Source organism: Trachemys scripta, chromosome 3 (genome assembly GCF_013100865.1).
Source record: "Trachemys scripta elegans isolate TJP31775 chromosome 3, CAS_Tse_1.0, whole genome shotgun sequence".
Lineage (NCBI taxonomy): Eukaryota > Metazoa > Chordata > Testudines > Emydidae > Trachemys > Trachemys scripta.
Genome location: NC_048300.1, coordinates 60,182,526 through 60,196,124, shown reverse-complemented (window position 1 = coordinate 60,196,124; position 13,599 = coordinate 60,182,526). Strand labels below are relative to the sequence as shown.

Below are 13,599 nucleotides of genomic sequence, written 5' to 3'. Positions count from 1 at the left end.
TGAATTTTGCCAGGTGGATTACCGGGGTCGCCAGGAACAGCTCATCCGAATCAGGAACCCCTGGGGTCAGGTGGAGTGGACTGGAGCCTGGTGTGACGGGTGGGTGAGAAACGGGTGCCATGCCAGCACTGTGTGGTCCTGCTGGGAGGGAAGTCTTGTCGTGTACGGTCCGGGTGCTGTTTGCATGGCACTGCTAAGAGAGAGCTCGCAGCGCATGATGCCCCTGCGGCAGATAAAGGTGCAGCTCCAGGGTGGGCTCTGAAGTGTCTGGCACTGGGGCGTGTCAGGGAGTGTGGCATAGTTCAGTATTAGTGTCCCCTATCTCACTGCCTCTCTCCTCCCATCCCAGCTCCTCTGAGTGGAACAACGTGGACCCCACCCAGAGGGAAGAGCTGCAGCTAAAAATGGAGGATGGTGAGTTCTGGTGAGTATCAGCAGAGACAGATGGTGCCACTCTCCAGCACCCGAGAGGCAGGGCAGCCTGCACCTGTTCCAGATGGGGGGCGGGGCCATAAGATTCTGATCCTTGGGGGATCACATGTTTTGTCCTAATTGGCTGAATTCCTACCAAATCAGGAGCCTAGGAAAGTGTCTCCGTCTCCCCAGTTAATAACTCTGCTCTTCTGCAGCCCTTCCACCCAGCTAGACGCTCCGGAGCTGGCCAGCCCTCCAGGCGTGCAAGCGGGACCTGTCGTAGCACGTCCACACGCCACATCCTGTTGCCCCCATCCCAGTTGCAGGCTGTTGCCGTGGTGGTCCTGCTGTGCCTCTCCCCTTCCCCAGCACGCCATTGAGAGCTCCTGCTTCTTGGCCCAGAGTTAGGGCAAGGGAGTCCGGTGGGGTTTGTTGCCTTAAAGATGGAAATAGAGCTGGGGGATTGGCAGAGGGCTTCACTGCGTGCAGCTCTGCTAAGGGAACCTTTCTTCAGGGTGGGATGCAGCCAGGCTGATGATATGAAGGACCCCAGCTGGGCTGCGTGGGACTTAGGCCAGCAGGAGGGACACTTATTCCAGGCTGCTGCCAGTGAACCCAGATGAGCCCCCTCTGCACTCAGCCTTGTTGGGGTGGCGATTGCAAATAGGGCTGGGACAGGAATGTGAGAGAATAGCCTTTTCTGCCCCAAGCATTGTTGGCTCAGACAGCAGTGGGGGGTGGGCTGGATGGGACCCCCTGAGTGTGCTGCCTGTACCTTCCCTTGTCTGAGAGATCCTGAGCAGTGGGGCACAGGGAAGGGCTTAAAGCCAGGAAGGCGAGGGCCCCCTGGATGGGAGACCAGGAGCCTCCCCAGCACCCCCGCCTCCCCAGCACCGTTGAAGAAACCCCCTAGTGGAGAGATCCAAGCTGTGCGGAGTCTTAGTCTTTTCTCTGCCTCCCCTCCCCCATGTTCAGGATGGCTTTCAAGGACTTCATGAGGGAGTTCTCTAGGTTAGAGATCTGTAATCTGTCCCCTGATGCCCTGGACAAGGACAGCGTGAGCAAGTGGCACACGACTCTGTTCGAGGGTTCCTGGCGCAGAGGCAGCACAGCAGGGGGCTGCAGGAACCACGCAGGTACCACCCACCACCAGCCTGTTCCGTAAGGGTATGTCTACCCTGCAGTGTAAGCCTAGGGTTCAAATTCAGACTCAGGCCTAATCCCCTTTCCATCCACACACAAATCGCACTAACCCAGGGCTCGAACCCAGGGTCCCAGGACCCCAGAGGGGTGGGGGATCCAAGCCTGAGTCAATCCGGGAACCAGGGTTCAAGCCTTGTTGCTCTGCAGTGTAGACGCAGCCCCACTGGACTCATGCTCTGGGAGTCTGCCAAAAGTATTCCACGGGCCAACTTCCTTTGTCCTCTGGACAGCCAGGTTTGGTGGGCAGTCAGGTTTTCCCACACTGCACCATGAATAAAGGGCTAAAGCAGCCACGTTTTTGGGAGGGCACTAGGAAGTCTGGGATATGGATAACTGGACTTGCACCTGTCTAATGCATTGTAGACGCTGGAGACCCAGATTGGGACCTAGGGTTCAACAGTTCCTAACCTGGGGTTACAAATGAGTGTAGATACTCAAGCCCTAGGTTCAGAAACTCAAGTTCTACTAACCCTGGGCTTACATTGCAGTAATATAAGTACATATAGTACATATAAGTACAAAGTAGACATACCCAAAGACTCCAGTTTTCATGCGTGTGATCAGGGAGCACGGTGATGGTCTGTAAGCTGTGAGCGGGTCTGCCATGGGGTGGGGGTTGTGGGGCCTGTCCCTGCTCTGGCAGAGGGGAACCCCTGGGCGAGGAACAAACTGTAGCCCAGCACATCTGAGTCCTGAAACAAGGAGGGAGTGGCTGGTGATCAGAGACACTGGGGGGATGCAGGAGCCTACCCCTTGCGTAGCATTCGCTATGGGGAAGTGGGTGCGATGGGGGAGGAGGCTGTGAGGCCTGCTCACCCGATCCATTATCCTGCCTCCTCTTTCCTGCAGCCACGTTCTGGATTAACCCCCAGTTCAAGATCAAGCTCCTGGAGGAGGACGACGACCCTGAAGACAACGAGGTGGCCTGCAGCTTCCTGGTGGCCTTGATGCAGAAGCACCGGCGGAAGGAGCGGAAGGTGGGGGGAGACATGCACACCATCGGCTTTGCCGTCTACGAGGTAACCCCCTAGGGGTGGGGAGTCTCCTATCCCAACCCACATGGGGGCAGCACTGCTGAGCTCCAGAGGGATCCCACAAGCCCTGTTAGTGGGGTGACTTTCCCCACTCATCCTCTATACAGCACTGAGCTCAAGAGGCAGCGGGCAGGGGCTCCACTCCCCACAGGTCCTGATCTCTCCCTTCTGCTTTCCACAGGTCCCGGAGGAGGTACGTCCTGAGCTGCCAATCCCCACCGCTTGGAGTGTGTGAGAAGAGGAGTGCTAGGGCTGGCAGAAAGGGGTTAATTCAGAGCCTGGGCTCCTGAGGTCCATCAACCCTGGGGATTTCCTGCCTCACTCAGCCTTTCATCAGTTCCGTCAGCCTGCTAGAGCAACCCCTGGCCAAGCCTTCCCTGGGCTGGCAGGAGAAAGCATGCCAAAGTGTGCTTGGCAAGGGAATGCCAGGAGGAGCTGGCTGATGCTCGGCCTGGCTAGTGTCACAGGGGCTCAGCACGCTCAGGTTGGGGGCAGGAGGATCCCCACCCCCTGGAGCAGGGGTGGCCAACCTGTGGCTCCAGAGACACATGCAGCTCTTCAGAAGTTAATATGCGGCTCCTTGTATAGGCACCGACTCTGGGGCTGGAGCTACAGGCGCCAACTTTCCAATGTGCCAGGGGGGTGCTCACTGCTCAACCCCTGGCTCTGCCACAAGCCCTGCCCCAACTCCACCCCTTCCCGCCCCCTCTCCTGAGCCTGCCGTGCCCTCGCTCCTCTCCCCTCCCCCCCCCCAGAGCCTCCTGCATGCCACAAAATAGCTGATCGGGAGGTGTGAGGAGGGAGGGGGAGGCACTGATTGCCAGGGCTGCTGGTGAGTGGGAGATGCTGGGAGCAGGTGGGAGAAGCTGTTGGGGGGTTGCTGACATATTACTGTGGCTCTTTGGAAACATACATTGATAAATTCTGGCTCCTTCTCAGGCCCTCGTTGGCCACCCCTGCCCTGGAGTAATCACTCACTGCAGTGTGTGCGTGCGCACATGGGGCGGGGGCTATCTATCTCCTTGACTCCAGAAGCTGCAGCATTGGTCTGTGTTGAGAGACCAGACGTTGGATTAGTTAGGCCGGGCTAGTCTAACAACTTCCTGAAGATGGTCTGTCCGGGGTGGGTAGGTTTGATGGGTGCCCTCCACCCCAGAGCCATGAGTCTGCAGCTGTGTTGGTATTCAGGGCCCAGGGCCCTGGGCAGCTCCCTCCCTGCCTGGGGCTGGGCTGTTACCCATGGGTGTGTCTGGTCCCCAGGCCCAGGGCTGCCAGAATGTACATCTGAAGAAGGAGTTCTTCCTGCGGAACCAGTCCCGGGCACGCTCAGAGACCTTCATCAACCTCCGGGAGGTGAGCAACAAGATCCGGCTGCCCCCAGGCGAGTACCTCATCGTGCCCTCCACCTTCGAGCCGCACAAGGAGGCTGACTTTGTCCTGCGCGTCTTCACTGAGAAGCAGTCGGACACAGAGTGAGTCCACATGTGAGATAAGCGGCTGGGTCTCAGCTCACGCTCTGGGGACACGATAGCCTAGCTCAGGCCTGGCGTGGCTCAGGTGGTCCCTGGGCAGATCCGGCTGAGTGGGAAGCTTCTCCAGAACATACTGACATGGGGGTGGGGCAGGGCAGTCCCCTCCTCAGTCTTGGGCATTGGGATCGGCGCCCCACACAGCTGCAGGGGAGAGGCCTGACCCTTCCCTACCCATCACTCCATGTCTGTGTTGCCATGTGTCTGTGCTTTGTATCCCTTGGGTGTCTGGTTCCCCCCCAGATCAGAGGTAGGACAGGGTCCCCAGGTCATATTCCTTGGGCCCCTCTCCCCAGGGGTCTCAGAGCTAGGGTTTCTCTCCCCAAATTTCCTGGCCTGCCTGATCTAGCCGCACTAGGGGGTACGCCATGCTCACCACCCCCACAGCCCGCACGCCTATCAGGACCCCGTTCCCCTCCTAGCTGGCATGCTGCCCCCTCACTCACTGTGTCTCCCTCTTGCGTCCCCAGGGAGCTAGATGAGGAGATCACTGCGGATCTGCCGGATGAGGTAAGAGGCCACCAACCCAAGCCAGTGGGGGTGCAGGGCAGCACAGTGGGGTATGGGGGCAACGAGCTCCAGCTGGGGCTGGCTGCGTTCATGTGCCCAATGCTGGTTTGAAATGGCCCCTCGGCCAGAGGACAGACTGGGCTGAGGGGCGGAGAAGAGGGCATAATTGAGGGAGGAGGGCAGGTGACAGTAGCGAACAGGTAGGGAGCTGAAGGGCAGCTGGAGGAGGGGTGCAGAGAACTCCCCCTGCTGGCTCTTTTCAGTAGGCGCCTAGGTGTGATGGCAGCTCAGCTTTAGTGGGAGGGGAAAGTCCAGAGCTTGTTTAATAACCTGCCCCTGGTTTGTGTCACCCCAGGAAGAGCTCTCGGAGGACGACGTGGACAGCGCCTTCAGGAACATGTTCCAGCAGCTTGCAGGAGAGGTGGGTGCTGCTGCTCTGGGCTGTGTTAATGCCCCCTGCCCCAGGGCCCTTCGCGCCAGCAGCAGGCTGGGAGCATTCTGTGAATCAGAAATGGGGGAGGGGCCGTTGTTGTCTGTATCCCTGTCAGGATCAGGCCCTGTTGTGCTGGGCACTGAGCACGCACAGTTGAGACGCTCCCTGCCCTGAACAGCACCCAGGCTCCGCAGCAGGGGTGTGGACATCAGTCTCAGAGGTGTAAGGGGGACAACCCTCACTGCGGCAAGGCTGGGATGCTCTGTACCCAGCTGGAGGCCACGTCACTCAATGGCTCAGCCTCTCCTCCCCTCTGGGTGTCGGGCACAACCCGGCTCCATAAGTACTGGGCCTGAGCGTTTATGCCCCACTTCATTAGAGGGCAAGACCCTGCCCCCCGCCACTGCAGCTTCCCATGGAGACCCCGCAGGCTGCGGGTGGGGAAGTCCTGCTTCACCAATGCTCCTAAGTCTTTTCCTGCTCCCGCTTCATACCTCCTGTTGCCTCAGTGGAGCTGGGGTGGGGGGTCCTGGCCGCAAGACTGGCTCTGGCCTATAACCTGGTTTCCTTGGCTGGCAATGAGGTGCTGCAAACCAGCAGGTCTCCTTCACCAACAGCAGAGAGCAGACATGGGCCATCACGCAGCACTTGGGGGGAGGGAGAAAATCCCTGCTTGGGGGGTGATTTGACGGGGTCAGAAAGGGGTCCAGGCGCTGCCTGAACCACGCCTGGCACCAGGGAAACCCACTACCCTGGTGTCTTGTGAGCGAGTCTGGGGGAGTTGCCCAGTTGAGTGGAGTGAATGGGGCGTCGCTAATCCTCTGCCCTCTCGCCAGGACATGGAAATCAGTGTCTTCGAGCTCAGGACTATTCTGAACAGAGTCGTCACCAGACGTAAGTGCTGCCCCCTCGCTCGCTCACTCCCCTGCTCTGTGACTCATTCTCCCAATAACAGCGTCTCCTTCCCCCACCCCCAGACAAAGACCTGAAGACAGACGGGTTCAGCATGGAGTCCTGCCGCAACATGATCAACCTGATGGACGTATCCTGCTCTGTGCTGTGGGGAGGGGGAGCCTGTCCCATGGGGACCCACCCTTCTGGCAGAGACCCCCTTTCCCGAGGTGGGGGTGTGGGGTGGGTTTGGTTTGGGGCTGACACTCCCAACCCAGGTAGTTTCAATAGAGGCCCAGCCCAGCATGGCAACCCAGATGTCTACTCTGTACCCCTCACCCAGGCTCATTTCTTGGGGGGAGGTTAGATCCCGGCTGTAGCAGCACCCTGGGCCCCTGCTCCAATGCCTCTGACCTGGCCCGTTGGCCACGGTGCAGGCTGGAGCAGCAGCCTTTCTGGAACAAGCTTTCACTTCCTCTCCATGCCCGCTGCCCAGGGAGCTGTGCCTGCTCCAGCCCAGAGCCTGCCCACACCCTTAGTTTCTCTTCTGCCTCCCACTTTGCGAGAGGAAGCGCTCCGCCGCTCAGTTCCCTCTATTAGTACACTCTCACGCACCAGGCCTGAGACCCTTTGCTGCCCAGCAGTGACCTGCTCCATCTCTGGGCCGGGGGCAGACACAGGGAGACCCCTGGCCCCAAGTGGGACTGAGTGAGGGTATACACCCAAACTCCTTCAGTGGAGCAGCATCCCCCGCTTCCCCTCCCTCATTGTTCTGTCTGACTGCTGGGGATGGAGTGAGGAATCGACAGCCACTGGTCTGTGCTCCCGGCTCACACTGAGAGCCACTAGGGCAGTGCCAGGGAGTCACGATCACTAGGGAGCAAGAATTAAACACCACCACAGCCCCCTTCCACTGCACACTGAGATGGATGGGAGCACGTGCCAGCCCAGCTCTTACAGCCACTCTGATCCCAGAGCGCTTCACAAATTGTGTGTACACAGTGCCACAGAAATGCAGCCACCTCTGGGGTGGGGCCAACAGCTATTTAACTGCTGCACAGCACAGCAGCGGGAGGGGATCCTGTGCCCATTTCATGCAGCAGGGGAGGGAGAGGGGCCAAATGGAACTGAGCCGGTTAGAATTTGGCCTGGCTAAAAGCCCTGTTCTTGCCACAAGTACCCTGGGATCTTGAATGAACACAAGTGGCCAGGGCCTCTCCCTTCCCAACCTCTTCCTGCCTCTCCCTGCAGTCAGGGAGTGGTCACTTTCTCCTTGACTCTGCTCCCCAGAAAGATGGCAGCGCCCGCCTTGGCCTTGTGGAATTCCAGATCCTGTGGAACAAGATCCGGAGCTGGCTGGTAAGGGGGTGACTTGTGTCTCGCTCCAGTGCTCCACACTCCTCCGTGCTAGGGTGGGGGGAAGGAAGCGCCAGCCTGGTCTTCACTCCCCCATGGTGTCATTGCAGACAATCTTCCGCAACCATGACCTGGATTCGTCAGGCACCATGAGCGCCTATGAGATGCGCATGGCTCTGGAATCAGCTGGTAAATCAGGAGGGGATGGGGGACTGGGCTGGGATAGGGAGATATGTTGAGCTTGGACCCTGCATAAAAGTCCCTGGCAGCTGGATCAAGCCTGATACTCTCCTGGTGCCATCAGCTCAGAGTCCACCAGCCATGGCATTAGGGTCACACCTGAGATCTGTCCTGATTTCCCTGCACCCAGTGCCCGAGGTCTGCTGACTGTTCTGCACTGTCCGTACTGTCTGTAATCCTGTGGTCACAGCAGTGCTAGTCTGAGGGCCTTGAGACCTAGATGAGTCTGGGATCCAGGCAGGGCAGGCCTGACCTGCAGCCACTCCGTTGTGGGGCTGGCTTCCTGTCAGAGGGGAATCCAGGGGACCAAGCGGGCTACGTGTCCTAGCTACGAATTGGGGGAGCGAGCTGTAAGCAGAGGGCTAGTATTCTCCAGCCCATCAGCCTCTTATTCCAGGATGGGCCGGACTCTGTTTCCACCTCCCAGCTGTCACTGAAATCCAATGAGTATGACCCCCTCTTTCTATAGCCCATCCCATGCTCCCCTGGGGACTAACGGCTTCCCCCATCTCTGCCCTCCAGGCTTCAAACTGAATAACAAGCTGCACCAGGTGGTGGTGGCGCGCTATGCCGATGCAGACCTGGGCGTGGACTTCGATAACTTCGTCTGCTGCCTAGTCAAGCTGGAGGCCATGTTCAGTAAGTGCCATCTGTGGGGTGCAGAGGAAATCTCGCCTGCAACCGAAACTGGCAGGAGGTCAGGGAAGCCAAGTGGCATTGCCTGGGCTGGGAGTGGGTTAACACCTCTGTTCCTACTGGAGCCTGGAGGAAAACCTTGATTTTAAGCTTCATCTGTGCCGATGCAGCGTTTTAAGTGTAGACCTGCCCTTAGCCTGCTCTGAGAGTCCTTTTCCACCCACTAGGTTACAGTGCAGCATAAAGGGGAAACTGAGGCATAAACAGGACTCATAAAAATATTCCCACTTTGTCACAAAGTGCACCCTGGGTTTTCAGGGAGGTCTCCCATCCAATTCCTGATTCAGTCTTGCAGAGCTGGGCTGGTACCAAGTGTGGGCTGGCTGTCCATATTGAGGTGCAGCTGTGACATATTGCAATTGCCCATAATAAGTGGTTCCCACACCACATGACGTAGCTGCACAGCTGCTAACCCAGGGGCTGGGCATTCAGGGAAGGATTCGTGGCTGAGAGGGAAAAGGAAAAGCTTGTGTCAACTGCCCCATGAGCAGTTCTTGCACCTTCTGCCCCCCACAGGATTCTTCCGCAGCATGGACGCCGAAGGCACCGGCACAGCAGTGATGAACCTGACCGAGGTGAGAGTGAGCCCTGGGCGGCCAGAGGCGAGGGCAAAGGGAGCTATCCAGTGGAGCTGCAGAAGCTGGGTGGATCCTGGGGTGTAGGGGGGATCTGAATTAGAGAAGGGGGAGCCCTCCAGACTCCTGGGGTAGGGGAGGGAAAGGAAATCCTAACCCAAAAAATGGTGGGGAGGGGGATGGCGGACCCCTCCCCTCCACATCCTCCCTCAGCCAGCTCTCTGCAACTGTGCTGGCTGCTGGGCAGCATTCCTAGCTCAGTGAAATCCCCAATAGGAACAGATCCTGCCTAGGGCCTGGTTTCCTCACCACCCCCATCCCCTGCATCTGGGGATGTGCCCAGCCCTGGTACCCATCTGATCCCCTGAAACAGAACAGCCAAGGCTTTAACTCCGACTGACTTGTGGACCAAGCTAGTGGGCTGGGGGAGGACCATTACTGTAACCCCTGCCCCTCCAATCCTAGCCCCAGTGTTAGTTCCCTGACCCCCTACTGTGGCTCAGTCCAGGTGGAAGCCCAGACTTTGGACCCCCCTCTGTTGCAGCCTGGTGGGGCAGCGGTTTGTGACTCCCTTTCCCCCACCAGCCTGTTCACTCTTTCCTCTCCCCACAGTGGTTGCTGCTGACGATGTGTGGCTAGGAGCAGAGACGGACCCGTTCCGGCTGAAACACCCCGATGGGCTGGGACACCCCACAGTGCCTCCCCCTCGGATTTACAGACATGAAATGTCCATCATCACCCCCGCTCCTTGCCTCTCTGTCCCTCTCCCTCCCCATCCCACACTGAGCCCATGGCCCTTCACCCCACCTCCCAGCAGGACACACTCCAGCATCATGTTGCCCCTTTTCAACCCAAGTGGCTAGTCAGTTTGGGGCCCTGTGGGTGTTCCAGCTGGGAGGAGAAGTTAGCGATAGACCAATCTCTCTTTGATGCAGTTTTGTTTATTTGCAAAGAATGTACAAAGTCCTGCCTCTGTGAAGGCAGAGGGCAACAAATAGCAGGAACCAGTTTCTTTGGTTCACAGCACCAAGATTTTGTCTTTCCACTTACACCCCGACCCAAAAACCTCTGCCAGGTTTCTTCCGGGGTCAGCCACCCTGCTTTTCCTTCTGCCCGTCTCTCTCATTCAGTCTGCCACACAGTTTGTGTTATTTCCCCATATGCACACACGCATCCCTGATGACCATACTCAGTCGTACCTTCTGCCCACCAGGTACTAGTTTCTGGGCAGACTATTAGGTTTTATTTCAGGTGTGACCTCTTAGCTGTCTCTTATGATGGACTTAAACGAGGGACTTATTCACACATCAGTGAGAAGTTTTAACTCAACCCGTAACAAAGGTTTCACCCAGCTTGTAACAGTCCCAATGGCCAAGCCTCTCTAGCTCATTCCCAATTGTGGGCATGGCTTGTACCCCGCAATAGGAGGAGGTTGGGGAGGGCACATGAGAGTATGCTGCATGTCAAGTCAATGCACATGGTCTTCAGACCAGCAACTCTAGCTGCATGTAGCGGGGCGCCAGTAAGGGATGGAACTTGACTGCAGGGTGCAGAGGACCTGGCCCCCAGTGGGAGGGGGTGGGATCTGTGTCACTTCCTGGGGGACTGCTCTGGCCCATGCTGGCCATTGGTGCCAGTTTGATTTTGTGAGTGAATCCCACCAGGACTCAGCACTGGGAATCACGACCCAGCATCTTTGCTGGGGGCTGGGCAGTGAGCTCTGGGGCTGAGCTGCAGCCAGGCTGGGGGTTGCCTCTGGTTAAAACCAAGCAGAGGCATTTGAGAGGAGGAGAAAGATCTAGTGGTTCAGAACCAGGCAGGGGGACTCCTGTGTCCTGTTCCTGGCTCTGGGAGTGGAGTTTGATTTAGGAGTTGGAGGAAGGAACTGGGAGTCAGGACTCCTGGCTGCTGAGCTGTTCTGTGCACTTACATGTTCATCACCATAATGCCTGAGCACCTTCTAAACATGGCCATGACCAAAGTATAAAGTCCCCTCGTGGGGCAGGAGTCTTGGGTCCTAGCCCCACCTGTCACTGACTCGTGTGGCCTTGGGCAAGTCTCTTCGGCCGCTCTGAGCCTTAGCCCATGTCTACACTAGAGAGCTTACAGCAGCACCGCTGTAAGATCTCTCGTGTAGCCACTCTGTGCCGACAGGAGAGAGCTCTCCCGTCAGCATCATAAAACCACCCCCACGAATGGCGGTAGCTGTGGCCGCAGGAGAATATTGCTCTCTTGCCTATATAGCACTGTGCCCACCAGCACTTCTGCTGGTGTAACTTATATCGTGCGGGGGGGGGGGGGGTTCTTCACACTCCTGAGTGACATAAGTTACACCAACAAAAGTGGTCGTGTAGACGAGCCCGCAGTCTCTCCACCCCAGGGTTGCTGAGTGCAAGAAGTTTGTGGTGAATGTTACTCTTCTGCCCCCTGCTGTTGTGGAAGGGGCAGCACACCCTCTATCTGCCCGAGAGAGAAGTTTAGGGTTTTCTCTCCCCTGTACCACCCCCTGGTGTCTTGACATGAACAGGGCTGTGATTCTTTCCCCCAGGGGTGAGTTCCTTTCTTGCCCCCTCACTTCATGGCCCCTGTGCTGCTGCTGCAGTGGGGTGGCCCTAGCTGGGGCTCTGTCCAAAGCCCCTGCCCTCAGGCAGGGGTGTGGACAGCAGCACTAGCACTTGGCCCTCCACCCCACCCCTTGCCTATGCATTTCTGGAGGATATGGCTGTGGAAATAACCACTTCTGCTCGGCTGGCAGAGCTGCATCCCCAGCCCCTGCTCACCGTGTAGCCTGGATAATAAATAGAGATCTGTACAAACACAGCCTCTGCAGTGAGTGATTGGGGGCATAAACCTCTCGCAGGGGCATGGATCTAAAGCCAGCCCCTCTGCACAGCCTGGGCTGCTGGGCCAAGTAGGGGAGTAGCCCCCGTCTGCACTAGCAGAGCAAAGGGTCTGTCCCTCCCCAACAGTGTCTGGGAATAGGGCCTGGGAATTAGCCCTTGAGCAGTAGGGTGGAGGCACTGCTCCCTCCCTGCCCAGTGTGCTACAGCATAGTGCGTGCTGTCAGAAAGCGCCCCTCCCCCCATCTCTGCTGAATTGCGGTGGAGGCTGGGGCAGGGGACTGGGCAAGTGGTGCAGTGTTCTGAATGAGGCGGCTAGTCTGTGCCAGGGCCCAGCTGCCGCAGGGAAGAGACACGCGGCTGTGTCAAGGAGAGGCTGAATGGAGCCCAAGTTGCAAGGGGATCCTGCTTTCCAGGGTGCGTGGGAAGGTACCGCTACCTCCTCTTGGGCACACACAGAGGGGCAGTGCTGTCTGGGGGAGTGTCAGGAGGGAGCTGGGGCCTAAGGAGCCATTAGCCTTCTCTCCCCCTGCTCCCAAATTGGGGGGGCAGCCGTGTTCCCCCTGGGAGGCTCTGTGGACCAACAGCCAGGGCTGGGCTGGAAGGAATTCCCAAGCTCTGGCCACAGCTACTGAGGGGAAACCCAGCATCTGCCCTAGAGGGCTCTGTTGGTGGGGACTAGGGCCACAGGTGGCATTTCTGGGGGTTTCGGCTTTGTGCCCTGCTGTCCCGTGTGTGCTGCTGGGGGTGCTGTCCCAGCTCTGGGTGGGGGTGAGATGGGGTGAGGCTGCAGGCCTGCTGTTGCATTAGAAGGGTAATTAGCTAGGTCCCTGCCCTAAAGCACTGCTTGCCCTATGCCCTGGGTATAATTTCCTGAGGCATTTCTGCCTGGCAATCACTAGGGGGAAGTACAGCTCTTCTCCGCAGCCCGCCTGGCAAAGTCCTCAAGTGCCAGCGGGCCGTGCTCCAGCAGAGTGGTGCTGCTGGCTCCGGGCCTGGAAGGATCCCGTGTTGAAGTCAGCAGCGGGTCTCTGGGTTTGGGAGTCCGGGAAGCATTTGGTGAGTCAGGCTGGCTGGGCAGCACCACCCTCCTGTGCTGGGAGCCCAGCCCAGCCGCCATCCGGTGCAGCCATTTCTCACCCACGGGAATCACTGGAGGGGAAACGCAGGGCTGAGGAGCAGCTCTTGAGCGAGTGCCCTAGGGAGCCTGCCAAGTCGCTGCAGCATTTCTTCGGTGGGGTTGGGAACCAAACCAAGCTTCCTACCCTGATAAGCCCACTGGGCCAACAGCCCATGAATTGAAAGCCAGGCTCCATGTATGTTTCCATATAGATGTCTGGGTCAACGTCCCACCCCATCCTGGACGCTTGGGTGCAGAGCACTAATGTAGCAGCCATTCACCTCCAGGGAGCAAGACTCCTGTGCAGCTGAAGTGACAGTCAGTGTCTGGGTAACACGTGTTGGATTGTCCGCCCCAAAGAGACCTCAAGCAGGAATAGCAGAGAGGGCTGCAGGTCAGGGATGAGGGGTGTTGGCAGACCTGGGGGTGGGGGGAGCCCCAGGCTGGAATAGCAGGGGGCTACAGGGCTGGCTAAGGGAACATAAAGCAGGATTCACCGTTTCCCCTGAAGCAGCTGGCGCCCTGGACTAGGAAGAGGCTGGGCTTCAGGCCATTTCTGCATGCTCTGTGTGTGTCAGTGTGGCGGTCACTGTTTATTCCTGAGAGACAAGGTGGGTGAGGTCATATCTTTTAGTGGAACAACGTCTGTTGGTGGAAGAGACAAGCGAGTCTCTCTCAGCACCAGAAGTTGTTCCACTAAAAGCTATGACCTCACCCACCTTGTCTCGCTCCTATCCTGGGCCCAATACAGCTACAAC

The 13,599-nt window shown here is 58.1% G+C and overlaps 1 protein-coding gene across 1 annotated transcript in view; it reads left to right on the top strand.

Moving 5' to 3' along the window:
* CAPN11 (calpain 11) overlaps positions 1 to 11,697 on the top strand; it is a 29,572-nt gene extending 17,875 nt beyond the window's left edge. Inside the window, exons 8-22 of the mRNA XM_034764850.1 lie at positions 14 to 99; positions 350 to 424; positions 1,390 to 1,550; positions 2,467 to 2,636; positions 2,833 to 2,844; positions 3,912 to 4,123; positions 4,651 to 4,690; positions 5,046 to 5,111; positions 5,960 to 6,017; positions 6,101 to 6,165; positions 7,305 to 7,373; positions 7,481 to 7,559; positions 8,133 to 8,249; positions 8,823 to 8,881; positions 9,494 to 11,697. Of these exons, the coding sequence (XP_034620741.1) occupies positions 14 to 99; positions 350 to 424; positions 1,390 to 1,550; positions 2,467 to 2,636; positions 2,833 to 2,844; positions 3,912 to 4,123; positions 4,651 to 4,690; positions 5,046 to 5,111; positions 5,960 to 6,017; positions 6,101 to 6,165; positions 7,305 to 7,373; positions 7,481 to 7,559; positions 8,133 to 8,249; positions 8,823 to 8,881; positions 9,494 to 9,520 (1,296 nt within the window). The 3' untranslated portion in view covers positions 9,521 to 11,697. The remainder of the gene's footprint in view (positions 1 to 13; positions 100 to 349; positions 425 to 1,389; positions 1,551 to 2,466; positions 2,637 to 2,832; positions 2,845 to 3,911; positions 4,124 to 4,650; positions 4,691 to 5,045; positions 5,112 to 5,959; positions 6,018 to 6,100; positions 6,166 to 7,304; positions 7,374 to 7,480; positions 7,560 to 8,132; positions 8,250 to 8,822; positions 8,882 to 9,493) is intronic.
* The last annotated feature ends 1,902 nt before the right edge of the window (positions 11,698 to 13,599 follow it).